Raw genomic sequence first — 13,673 nt, forward strand, 5'->3', positions numbered from 1 at the left:
TGGAAAAAAAGTTAACTTTGACCCTTATCACAGACACAAATATTAACTTGGTATATATCAAAGACCTAAACATAACAACTAAAACTATAAAGCTTCTAGAAGAAAAGAGGAGAGTGTCTTTACAACCTGGGGGTAGACAAAAGATTTCTTAGATAAGACACAAATCTTTAGCTCTTCAAAAGACATGGTTAAGAAAATAATAAGACAAGCTTGACACTGGAAGAAAATATTCTCTATTCACAGAACTTATTTATGACAAAGGATTTATAACCAGAACATACAAAGAGCTCTGACAACTCAACATAAAAAATAAACAATCAAATAAAAATGAGCAAAGTATTTGAATTAACATATACAAAAATATGAATGACCAAAAAGCACATGAAAAGAAGCTCAACATCATTAAGTCATCAGGGAAGTATAAATTCAATTAAAAGGTGCCACATCCCTTAGGATGGCTAAATTTTAAATTTTAAATTTAAAAAGGATGATTTCCAGATGTCTGTCATTCCCTGAGGTGAGTACAGGAGCAAGGGCAGATTTGAAGAAGAGATGACTAAAGAGTTGACTAAGTTTTTATGCTTAGGAGTGCAATATGAGGACAAAGAAACAGTTGAGAGGCAAAAACTAACAATACATTGGAGAAAGGAGTAGTCAATGACACAAGCTTCCCTAAGGGCTTGGGAAGATGTCATGTACAAAATCAGACACACTGGAAGTGAAAGAAACAAATCCATTTGAAGATCATACAGCAAGGAGCTGAAGAACTTGTCCTAAGTGAGTGTCCATTTTTTAATGAATGAGTGTGTCATCCTCTAGGGGAGGACAAAGGATTGGGCAAGCAATAGTGATGATCCCAACATGCTCACCTTCTGTCTGATTCCCACATCTTCTCTGGGGGAGGTGAAGTTAGAAAACAAACACATTATACATGAAGAACAAAAAAATTTCTCACCACATCTCCGCACAAATCTTCTTGGAGGCATCTAGCTCGTTGTGGGAGTGGACATTGCAGAGCAAAGGGGGCACATAGAAGTCAATGCTCCCTATGTCACACTACCCTGAGTGACCAGCAGCTTTCCCAAAGACAACCACTCCCACCACCTCAAGTGGCTGATCAGTCCCCTTCCTTCCTCCTCACTCCCACTTCCCCTGACCCAGCCTACCAGAGACTTCCCAAAGCAGATCAATTCCCCAGTCACACCACTTTGCACGCTGACAGCTGTCTTCACTGACGGGCTCCTTCCTGTCTCTCTGCCTTGTCCTAGGACTCTCTCTCCTATCTTCTCCACTTGTTCCAACTCTTGCCCTCGTTTGGAGCCTCCAAGTGCCCTAGACCAAGCACCTCTTTACATCTTACCTCCCCTAATTTGCTCTGCTACACACAGAAATGTTGGAGATTAATATTACACAATATATGCCAAATACAGTAACAATTGCTAAGATTACGCTATCCACAAGTCATCTTTTCCAGCAATATCTTATTACAACTTTATGAAGCAGCTTGTTACCTACGACTATTATAAATTGCTCTATCATTGTAATTTTTAATTTGGAGCACTGGATCCAGGTAGATAAAAAATGCATTTCCTTCAGCCATTATCAAAATACTCACTTGCTTTCATTATTTGAACACTACACTAAGGCAAACAAATCACAGCTTCAAAAATGAGAAGCCAAGAACATGACAATCCAGGAACTGAAAAAAAATTTTTTTGCTTCAGAAATTCACATAACACAATAAAAAGGGTCATTAATAGAAATGCAATACCTAACATAGTATGCATATTAGTTTTTCACTTAATCCATGCAATAAATTAGGGCAGTTAATTTTGTCATCTCTATTGTACAGATGAGAAAAATGGGGTTTAGAAACTCACTTTCTCAAGTGCATACATTCAGCTGATAGCAGAACAAAAATTAAAATTAGCATTTTCTGATCTTCAACTCTTAATAGAAATGTAATTGTTTTTCTTCATAAGATCTTGCAATGTGTCAGTTTCTAGGATATCTGCTAAGATATTCATTGGGACTACTCTTCCAATAAATGTATTATCAGATAAGAGTTTCAGAGTTGGAAAAAAGGTGTATATTTCAACCTCAGTGTTCTCTTACTCCATTTTGTGCCACACAAGATCACCTTCTCTAGACTGATTTTTCACAAGCATATTTAAAAAAATTTTTTTTTCTAAACTCTAATATCTATAGGAAGCAAAGTAAATATCAAAAGAATAATGATGGAGTTAGAAGTGAATACAGAATTTTAGCTATGTCCTTATATAATTTTACCACAACATTTTAACTTGTTGAGCCCATCCCATGGACTTGGGGGTCATGGAAGATGTAACTACAAGTAGGAACACAGTTTTTAAAAACAATTTTATTGTGTATCCATTACGTGTAAAGCTCTGTGCTGTGGATCATATGCAAAGGAATTCCCTCAAGAATTCCAGGTAGCGCTCCTGGGTGGCTCAGTTGGTTAAGCAACTACCTTCGGCTCAAGTCATGATCCTGGAGTCCCGGGATCGAGTCCCGCATCGGGCTCCCTGCTCAGTGGGGAGTCCACCTCTCCCTCTCCCGCTCTCCCCTCGTGTACTCTCTCTCTCTCAAATAAATAAATAAAAATCTTTAAAAAAAAAGAATTCCAGGTAAACTGGAGCCCTTGTATTTATTCTAGGGATTTATTGTTTCTCAAAACCTATTTAGAATTTCTCCTCTAGCACTGCCTCAATTGTGGAAATTGTTTCCTTAGTGGATGTTTTCATTCAATCATTCAATTAATATTTTTTGCCTTCTCTGCAGGTCCTGCAGGTGGGAAATGCAATTTGATTTTGGACACAACCAAAAACAAGTCAAAGTCAAGTTATTAAATAAAGTTTAGGTCCAAAGAGGTAATACAATTTTCTAACATGACTGGTTGTCTGGTGTGGCTATCAAATTTCTTCAAGGCATTTCCAAAAATCATTTTTTAAAATTCAAGCTGCTCGACTGATGAATGGATGAAGAAGATGTGGTATATATGCACAATGGACTATTACTCAGCCATCAGAAAGAATGAAATCTTGCCATTTGCAATGACGTGGATGGAGCTGGAGTGTATCAAAATAGGTCAGTATCAGTCACAGAAAGACAAATACAATATGATTTCACTCATCTGTGGAATTTAAGAAACAAACAGATGAACATATGGGAGGGGGAAGAAAAAGAAAAAAAGAGAGAGGGAAACACGCCATAAGAGCCTCTTAAAGATAGAGAGCAAACTGAGAGTTGATGGAGGGAGGTGGGTGGGGGGTGGGGATTAAGAAGGGCACTTGTGATGATGAGCAATGGGGGTTGTATGTAAGTGATGAATCACTGAATTCTACTCCTGCAACCAATGTTGTACTGTATATTAACTAACTAGAATATAAATAAAATTTGAAAAAAACATCAAAAATATAAAATAAAATAAAATAAAATAAAATAAAATAAAAAAGTCAAGCTACTCGGGAGTCCTTCAAACGTCTAAACTTTTTCAGCTTGCAGCCTTTGCACAAACTTAGAGCTTCCCAAACAGGTTGCTATGAATGGGCTTATATGCCAGAAGATACTTCTCTCTTCCATCTGTGGGGCAGCTGGCCCGGACATGAGGCTGTTAGAGTCCTCAGGACAGTCACCTCAGACTGAGCACAGCCTCATCTGTGGCTCCTCCGAAGGCCACCTGATTCGAGCAGTCTGATAGCATGCCCCACCCATCCCAGAACCAAAGAGCCAGATGAGTGATGTTCCAAACTTACAGCAACACTGCAACGTGGTGTGGTAGCCAAGACAAGGCTCTAGCACCTGGACATCACTGAGCAGCCAGTTACACAGGACATGTCACTTCTGTTGGAGAAGGGGTCATGGAGGTGCTAGAGGGGGTGTTTTCCCTGTGCCCAAGGAGCATCGTGTCACAACCCGAAGTGAAGCCAGTCAGGAGCGAGAAAGAGGGGATGAGCTGAGCAGGGGTCCTAGAGGCAAAAGGCAAACTACAGCCCCAAATCTCTACCTTCAAAATACGGGAAATTTATTTCTCCGTGGAGGATGTGGGGTAGTACTTAAAAACTGGCTGCATGGGATTGGTTGTACCATCTGTGAATTAGAGTTTCGCCATTATATTTTAAACACGTGGTATGAAAAAGTCCGAGTTCGAGATATTTTTGTATTAGCAAAAGAAATGGACTATATTTGTCAGTGAAAACAGGGAAATGTCATTAGACTCTTTACTTTTGTTAGAAATTTTATAGGGAGCATAAGAATAATTTCTTACCAATGGTAACTGATAAGAATCTGAAGATCATTCCAATCAAGTGGTCAATCACCCAATTCAGTGGTTATTCTTAGTTAGCTTCACTCATGGTGGGGATAACCAGGTATGTTTATGTGATGGAATATAAAGTCGAAATATCACCTGTGACATAATCTAGCCAAAAATATATTTAATTTGAATCTATTAAGACTTAAGATATAAATTCCAGTTTCTAGGAAATGCAGGAGATAGAGGAATAAGACAAATGACACCACAGGAAGTAACCAAATTAGGGATTATGTTTTCCATTTATTAGGTTTAAGTGTTTTTCATTAACATTTTTTAATGTTCTCTGTTAAGGCCCTGTACCTCTTTTGTAAGATTTATTCTAAAAACTTTCTATTCTTTATTAACATTATAAAACATACCTTGCTTAAAATTAAATTTTCTCTTCCTTGTTACAGTAAGAAATAAAATTAAGATTCAGATTCCTGGAGGGAAAAAAAAAAGAATCCATTTATTGGTTGGATTCCAGCTATATCTTCTCTTAATCTAATGAGTCATCCTGCAACTTGTTTTATTGATGCTTAATACTCAAATTTATTTTTTCCTGAGACCTGAAGGCCTACCTTAGTAACTCTATTGCAATTCCAAGTTTACACATATGTATACATTATGTTTGATGTGCTGAGTTTAGTTTCCCTTCCCTGATGTTTTTATTGTTGTTCGCCCCTCCCTCTTCTCTCTCTCCAGCACATTGACACATTATCTATTATTTAAACTCACTCAGGAGCAACTTTGTATCAGCTTACTTTTTCTTCTAAGGGGTTTATTTTGTTTCCTGGATGAGAATGAGAATGTACCAGCATTCATTTTCCCTGAAGTGGGGATTTATCACACCGTCAAAGCATCTCCTTCCAACCAATCCCACTTACCATCTCTCTGTGACCTGTGTTCTGAGCCAGTCTGAAGAATTTCTTAACAGGATCCTTCACCGTAATGTGCCTAGCTCACAGAATCCTAGCTTGCAAAGCATGTACCTTAGATTGTAACGGAAAACAGGCAAATTTACTCTGCCTCTGGCATGACTCCAAACATCCGAAATATTAGAACGTGGCACTTTTATGCTGAAACATTACACAGTCCCCGGAGTGCGGAGTGCAGAACTGCTGTGTTCCCACTACTGATATGTTAGGGATTGAGGGGCAGAGAGATAGCAATTCCACAATAAAGTATCTGTATCTGGGTGGCGAGGAAGAGGACACAGGGGGACAAACAGGCACCTAAAGGACGTCATTCAAATTAGGCATCTTCCATCCTGAAAATGATAAAAGAGGACATTGCAAGGACTTTTAAAATCCCTCCTACAGCTCCCAGAGCACCATTCATCAGAAAGATTTTACAAATCACCTTTTTCTGGTCTCTGTAGTAAATCCCTTTTGTCTAAAGTTTGGGACCTTAGGATCAGAAGAAGAAAGAGAGATCTTGATCCTGACACAGAAATCAGAATTAAATGACTTAAGAGAAGTTTCCCTTCCCTTTTTTGAGTCTGATTTCTAGAGCAGCCTTTTCCCAGAAGGTAATGCAATATCTATGAGTTTGGAATAAATATTTACAGGATCATGAAAAGATGAATTCCTTGCAACCCACTGCCACCACTAAAATATAAAGAAATGAATACAAAAATGCATGCCCCTTAGCCTCCAGGGAAGACGGAGAAGGGGAATGGAAGAGATCATCCCTGGGGCATGCAAACAGTACCGACCCCTCACCATTTCCCTCATCCCTTCCAACATTCAGGCAACACACATTTATTCAGCACTCACTGTGTCCCAAAGACTGGCCCAGTACTGGGACACTAAGTGCCCTTGAACTTCTCCTGGGGGCAGCCCTCTCTTTCCCCTTCCCTTACTCTCTTTCCTGACATTTAAAACGCTGCAGAGAAAGACGCAGATTCACGAAGAGAAAGGAACTCAGAGCAGACATTAATTGTTCCAACAGACACAAACCAAACCCGAGGTAGATGCCAGGGAGGAGGCCTCCCCAGAAAGGTATGGCAGAACCTGGTTTTGCCACTGTCTGGGCTGGTCACTTGGATGTCACTTGGACGCTCTGGACCTCAATTTTCCCCACCTATAAAATGAGGGTTGGAATAAATTATACCTAAAACCCTTTTCAACCTTAAGCTTCTATATCTTTCCGAGATTCTAAGGAGCCTTTCGTGTCTAGCACTGCATATCCTAAGGAAGCCACACGTGGTGTGGTCATTCCACACACACATATGTCTCAGCCTCTCGTCCCTGATTGTGTATTTAAAGTTCTCGGGTGATGCCCGGCATGCCGGTGCCCAGATATAGCAAGACTGCTTTCCTTTTGGGTAGGATTTGTTCGTGCACTCCTTTTGCACGGAGTACTGCAGTGTAGTCCGCTGCCTTTACAAAGCGCAGGCCACTGGAGGAAATCGCATCCACAGATGTAAGCTCTCCTCTCCGTTGCAGGGAGGGTAAGCTGCTGCAGATGACACCATCAGCCCCCTCCTGTAAGAGCCTAAAGTGTCCAAGCGGCACGTTATGTTTTTCTGGCAAGATGTCAATGCCGTCTTCTTAGGGCTAGGCACCCCAGAGCTCCCCTTTCCAGGTCCCCAGCTGCAGAGTTGCCCCTGCCCGGAAGGCAGACCGTGCACCCCTGCAGCTCTGCGGTCATTCGGGGTGCGGGTGCGGAGTGGGCACTGAGACCCCTTCGCGGCTCTTCCAAACCTACGCAGGAGAGCGCTGCCCTCTAGCGACCAAAATGGGAGATGCAGCGCGCCCCGAGCCTGGGGAGCCCTGAGGCTGCTGGTACCTGCGAAGGCTGAGGTTGTGGTCCATCCTTGCAGAGGGCGCAAGCGGCTGGGAAAGACCTGAGACCCTCTCTGTTGTATGGGCTCTGGAACCGTTTGTGGTTTCCCTCTAGGGCCAAAACGGATAAAGAGACACATGGATGGATAAATAAACAAGATGTATGCTGCGTAGGTGATAAACAAACCGAAAGATTGATGAATGACGGATGACAGATGATTAGATACACCTTTGCCAGGACTTTCTATATGTCAGACACAGGCTAAAGGCTTTCGTCCATTATTTCATTTGCGTCTCTCCGGAATCTTAGGAATGGCGCATTACCTCTTGCTCCTATTTGCCAAATGAGAAAACTGAGGCCTTACACAAGGTAAATAACTTGCCCCTTGGCAATCTTCCGCAGAGCTAGGAAGTGGCTGAGTGGGTCTCAACAGACAGCCCCAGGCCCCACCGTTGGCTCTCGGCCCCCTCCCTGCAGAGCGGATGTGCGCCCCCAAGCCCCAGACGGCCAGGTGTACCGCGTCCCTCGTCTCCCTCTTGCCCCTACAGTCCTGGCACGCTGACATCACACCCGCCCCGCAGCCCCTCTCACTCATCAAACATTCCCAGGACACCCTAGGCAGCGCGCTTGAGGCAGCGTGTCCCCGACTCGGAAGCCTGCCTTGGAAGCTGGGTAAAGAGGAGTCCGCTCCCGCGGCGGCTGAACGGCTTGCGGTCGCCAGAGGAACGCTGTTCCCGTCCACGTTTGGCAAGGGGTCTCACTAACGTGCAAGGGGAAAACTCAGTCCCTAGATTTTAAGATTCCCAGTAAGTTTCATTATTTCCTTTGACCATTAACTGAGCGCCCACATGCGCCCGGCGCTGTTGGACGCTGCAGCAGGGAACTGGGAGTCCAATGAGGGGAACAGACTGGTGGATAAATGACATTCGGGACGGCCTTGTTTGGCATCCACCGCGACCACCCACCGCCCCAGGAGGAGGCTGAGAAAGGGCAGGTTCACTAGCCCAAAGGGTCTCCAGCACATTCCAAAAATCTAAGACCGTCCACCTGCCCCTCTTAACGCCTCCACCTGGGCTCCGTCCCTGGAGCCCGCACCCCCACGGAGTGCAATTTCACTGACCTCACTCGGGGAGTACTTGATGTCATCCCACTCTCTCCCCACATGTCCTAACTGCCTCAGTGTGTCACCCAGCCGCGAGCTGAGCCACCCCACGCCCCCCACCCCCGGGACGCTTGCAGGGGCCGGGACGGACCCCTCCCACGAGGACGTCGGCGCGGGGCTGGCGTAGGGCCTGCGTCAGCTGCAGCCCGCCGGCGATTGGGGCACGCTCGCCTCCTTGGCTTGGGGGTTAATTATAAAGTGGCTCCAGCCGCCACCAGCCCCGGGACAGCGAGGCCAGGCGAGGCAGGCGCTCTGAGCCCCGCAGACGCAGAGGACCGCGACGGTGAGGCCCGCGTCTGCCCGCGCACCCGGACGCTTCGCCCCGACGCCCGCTGGGCTCACACCTGCCTTCTTCTCTCCCTTCCAGAGCAGTGTTTGGGACCGGATGTCTCCGACCAGCCTGCGCCATCGGATCGCCGTCAACGTGAGTGAACTTGTCCAAATTGCGCCTTTGCTGCGTGCGTTTGGGGCCGTCCGCCTGCTCGGGTTTTTTTTTTTTCCCTCGGCGTTTCATTCATTGCATGGGGTGCCCCAACTTTCTTCTGGTCCCTGTTTGTGAGCCGGGTGAAAGCCCCCCACACCCCAAGGCTCCCGTTCTCTCACATCTGGGTCTTCGCATTCGGGTATTCTCTCCAGAATCCTCCTGAGGCAGTATAAGTCCGGAAAGAGAGCCGAGCGCCTGGGCATCGCCGGGTTCGGGGTGGCCGTGTTAACCTGGGAACCGCGAGGCGATCTGCCCCTGGGCTTCCAGGAGCGGTGTCGGCCGGCCGGGCGGGGGCCCAGAAAGGCGCATCCTTGCGACCTCTTGCTCGACAATCCCCAGGTGGGACTGTCCCGGCGAGGGGTCCCTCGGAGGGACCCGCTTTGCGCCCTGCACGCTCGGAGTTCGCGTCCCTTTCTCCCTGCAGCCCATGGCGCGGTTCCTGAGACTCTGCACTTGGCTGCTGGCGCTCGGCCCGGGGCTCCTGGCGACCGTGAGGGCGGAATGCAGCCAGGACTGCGCGACGTGCAGCTACCGCCTGGCGCGCCCGACTGACATCAACCCCCTGGTGAGTGTAGCCGCGGTGGGTGGGCTGGTAGCGGAGTCAGTGCGCACTCAGCCCGGCCTGAGGCCGCAGGGCGCATCGCCTGCACGCCATCGGTCCCGCCGCCGCGGCGCCGATCTCTGGTGACGCAGGTGTCCGACTGTTCCCCGAACGCTGACAAAAGTCCCGCTCTAGCTCTCAGCTTCGGGACCTGCGACCATCTAGGGACCGGGGAGGGCGGCAGTGTTGCCACACAAACCAAGTTCGTTTTAACCCTGGGGATGCAGGAGCCCCGAGATGCGCTCTCTTCCGCATCTCGGAGAGCACTAGGTTGTCGCCCCACCTGTCCCAAGGAAGATGCTCAGTCACCTCAGGTCCTAACATGTCCCACTAAGGACCCCTTCCACACAATCCATCCTCCCATCCTTCCTGCAAATAATGTCATTTTTTATTAGTGACATTTCGTTGTCTTTCTTTGGATTCCATTTCTCCAGTCCTTTCATCCTCAAATCCCTCAAGCCCTTCCCCTCACCTGTGGATAGGAGAGAGGAAAGGGTTGGGACCGGGAGGAAGGGAGAGGAAGGGGGGGTGCACAGTAGACTGGAGAGAAAGAGATCAGCACGTCTTACAGGCAAGTGACTCTGGAATTCAACTTCTGTCTTATCTTGGGTGTACTTTTGTGATAGCTGCTAAGACAACAGTTTAATTTGGCTATGAAATAGGCACAGGAGAGGTGGCCAGGGTCCAAAGAGGTGACAACAATGCAAAGATAAACTACATGACGGGAGCTGGGGGTGGGAGGGAGAAGCTGAAAACAAAAAGAATACTCATTCTGGTCAGAGTCCCCGTGCTCTTAAATCGCCCCTGGTGCTCTACTGAATCGGAATCTCTGAATTTGGGACCCCAGGAAGCTTCAGTTTAACTCGCTCCTCCAGTGATTCCTTTGCGCTGTCTTCTCAATTTGTGGAAATTGTGTGATGACTTAAAAGGCTCAGTAGAGAATAATGTATTAATCCAAGGAGTTAAGTTACTCATTGGAGCCTTTGAAGAAATTTTGTGATGTAGATGCATAAAACGGGGATGAAAATTAAGGAAAGATTTCCACAAAACCCAAGGCATACATTTCAGGTTAAATGTTTGCTTGTTTTGCTTGAGTTACCTGATCTACTTCATTCCATTTGTGCAGGAACTAACATGGCCTCAAAGAGAAGACACAGAGTAGGGCTTTGTATTTAAGCCATGATGAAATGTGGCCTCTTAAATAGGGGTAACACTCCCCTTTATCTGTCTTTTGTCTTTCTGATTTGTTTAACCGACTGGTTTTTTTATTGGGGCTTACATGTAGGGTTGTTATTTTCTCTGTGACAAAAGGCTTTGTTAATGACTATGTTCTTGGTATTATAGCAGTTCTAGAATTTCAGCTCAGATGCAGAAGACAGGAGAAATGAGGCTGCCTAACTAAAACTATGTAGAATCAACATAACAAATATTGAGGCTCTACCACCTGAAAGACACTTGTGCTTGGTTCTCTGGTGGATGCAAAGCTAAGCAGGCACGCCATGATTGATGTCCAAATTGAATTTACGGTCTGATATGATCTTGACCATAGAACACAGAGTGTGATAAATACTACCAAAAAAATGCATAGACCTATATAGAGGCTTATAAGTTAACACGACTTCTTTAGTATGAGTGTTTTATTCTGCTTATTTGTCATTATTTCTTTTTGAAGGAATCCCAACATTAAAAAGCCTTTTGGTAATAGTATACAAAATATTCAATGGTAATTTTTGGCAATGAGATAATTTCATTTTACTTTAAAATGGAAATGTTATGGACACCTTAACATCTTACGTTTTTAATGATGTTTTTATTTCTTAGATATCAAGAATAACACGGGATCATTTTAACTGGATCATCTTTAGATTTTTATATATGCATATATTTAATTTTCTTAGACACAAAGCTTAAATAATTATTAAGAGCTGGTGAAATGCTCACAATGCAAGAAATGTGAAAATAATATGTGTGTATTTTATATAAATTAATATACCAATATATACTTTTTAAAGATTTTATTCATTCACCTGACAGGGAGAGACACAGCGAGAGAGGGAACACAAGCAGGGGGAGTGGGAGAGGGAGAAGCAGGCTTCCCACTGAGCAGGGAGCCCGATGTGGGGCTCAATCCCAATCATGACCTGAGCCGAAGGCAGACGCTTAATGAATGAGCCACCAGGAGCCCCTATACCAATATATTTTTAAATACAAAGAAAGGACCTGGTTTATCTAAATCAAGGGTCTGTAACCTGCATTCTATAAGTATACTTCAAGCAGCTATCAAAAGCCTGAAGTGCCCAGAAATATTATATAGACTTTATAAATGCTCATGCAATAGTAGTTCTCTTTTTTCATACCCAAGTGATCTGTCAAACAGAAGAGAATCTTAACAAGATTATTAGAACACATAGCCTAAATCTTACAATGATTAGAATTTAATTATTATATAATAAAAAGAAGGAATTATATACAGATCATTTCTCATTCCCATTTTGTCAAGGATTATGATTTCCATTGGGGGAAAATAAAAACTTTTTTGTACACCAGTAACTAAATGTTAAGAAACATGAATAATGTGTGAACATTTGCATATGATAATTTCGTATCAGAGCTCATCAATACAAACATTTGGTTCAAGGTGATTAAATCTGTTTTAATTTGTTTAAGTCTGTTTTCAATCAAGCAGGGGGAGCAAATCATCTCTACATTCAGCAAATCAGTATGTCATAATGCAACTCATAGGACTTAAATTGAGTTTTAGAATGTCTTTCTTTTCCAATTTGTTTTGAAATTGTTTTTCTTTAAAGAATGAAAGTATTTGCAGGAATACTAGATGCCATTCCAGATAGAATAGTAACACAAGAAAAGTAAACAAACCTTATATTATTAATATTGATTTTACCTGTAAGACAAGAAGATAAAAGGAATCGGGATGATGTCCCTAATTAAGTAAAGAGAAATATCTCCCTCTTGGTTAGAAAAAGCTCAAACAAAATGCGATCAATGGTGGAAAATTATCCAGTGAAATTAGATAGTGCCGGCAGCCAATCTAGGTTAAAATTGGGTGGAAAAGGTCTTTTACAATATTGAAGTGGCACGGTAGATACAATCTGTTAAAATTCTAAAGAAAAATTCTAATTTGATTCAATTAATTACCCACAAAGATTCCATTTCCCTTTGATTTGCCTGTTCGGTATATTGAAAAGTTGTAGTAAGAAAATGGCAATTACTTTATTGTATGAGAGTTTCCATATCAAAGCACACATGCTGTGGTTCACAAAAACGTGTTTACCTAATGAAGTCAGAAAAGCCTCTTGGTATCACTAAATGGAATTCTTTTCCCAGGCTTGCACACTGGAATGTGAAGGGAAGCTGCCCTCTCTCAAAACCTGGGAAACCTGCAAGGAGCTCCTGCAGCTGTCTCAGCTGGAGCTTCCCCAAGATGGCTCCACTGCCCTCACAGAGAGCAGCAAGGCTGAGGAGAGCCATGTGCTGGCCAAAAAGTATGGGGGCTTCATGAAAAGGTATGGAGGCTTCATGAAGAAAATGGATGAGTTTTATCCTCAGGAGCCAGAAGAAGAGGCCAATGGAGGGGAAGTCCTGGCCAAGAGATATGGGGGCTTCATGAAGAAGGATGCAGAGGGGGAGGACTTCCTGGCCAACTCCTCAGACCTGCTCAAAGAGCTGCTGGCAACCGGGGAGAACCGAGAAAGTGGCCCCCACCCAGAGGTTGGTGAGGATGAAGAAGTGAGCAAGAGATATGGGGGCTTCATGAGAGCCTTAAAGAGAAGCCCCCAGCTGGAAGAAGAAGCCAAAGAGCTGCAGAAGAGGTATGGGGGCTTCATGAGAAGAGTTGGTCGCCCCGAGTGGTGGATGGACTACCAGAAAAGGTACGGGGGCTTCCTCAAGCGCTTTGCCGACTCTCTGCCCTCCGACGAAGAAGGCGAAAGCTACTCCAAAGAAGTTCCTGAGATGGAGAAAAGATATGGAGGATTTATGAGATTTTAATCCCCTTGGCAGCCAGTGAACCCCAGGCCCCAGCAAGCCTTCCTCTGCCCCCTATTATCGCATATTGCTTGCATTGTAGAGTTGCCTTTATTGTCTGGATAACTAACTATACAACCTGACAGTGCTCACTTCAGGTTCTGTGTTCTCTTGACCATGTTTATGCTCAGTATCGGTCTATTGCAGCTGTGTTGTTCTCATGCTACAGTGATGTTGTTCCCTTGTTCTTTATTTTTGACAAAACACCAATAAATGCTTACTTGTAAATAGATACAATAAACCCCTTACCCCAGCTGCATGACATTCGTGTAAGTTT

At 44.4% G+C, this 13,673-nt stretch overlaps 1 protein-coding gene across 1 annotated transcript; it reads left to right on the forward strand.

The window, feature by feature from the left end:
• Positions 1-8,652: 8,652 nt before the first annotated feature.
• PENK (proenkephalin) lies at positions 8,653-13,360 on the forward strand. Its single transcript, XM_028119017.2, has 3 exons — positions 8,653-8,691; positions 9,176-9,316; positions 12,698-13,360. Exons 1-3 carry the CDS (start codon positions 8,653-8,655, stop codon positions 13,358-13,360), a joined length of 843 nt encoding a protein of 280 aa, XP_027974818.1.
• Positions 13,361-13,673: the final 313 nt, after the last annotated feature.

Source organism: Eumetopias jubatus, unplaced genomic scaffold (assembly GCF_037043125.1).
Source record: "Eumetopias jubatus isolate StellerSeaLion01/CBP00866 unplaced genomic scaffold, mEumJub1_p1.0 scaffold_4, whole genome shotgun sequence".
Lineage (NCBI taxonomy): Eukaryota > Metazoa > Chordata > Mammalia > Carnivora > Otariidae > Eumetopias > Eumetopias jubatus.

Coding starts and splice junctions, on each gene's coding strand:
- PENK (XM_028119017.2), top strand. CDS start 8,653: ATGTCTCCGACCAGCCTGCGCCATCGGATCGCCGTCAAC. Junction 8,692..9,175: donor GCCATCGGATCGCCGTCAAC/GTGAGTGAACTT, acceptor TTCTCCCTGCAG/CCCATGGCGCGGTTCCTGAG. Junction 9,317..12,697: donor CGACTGACATCAACCCCCTG/GTGAGTGTAGCC, acceptor TTCTTTTCCCAG/GCTTGCACACTGGAATGTGA.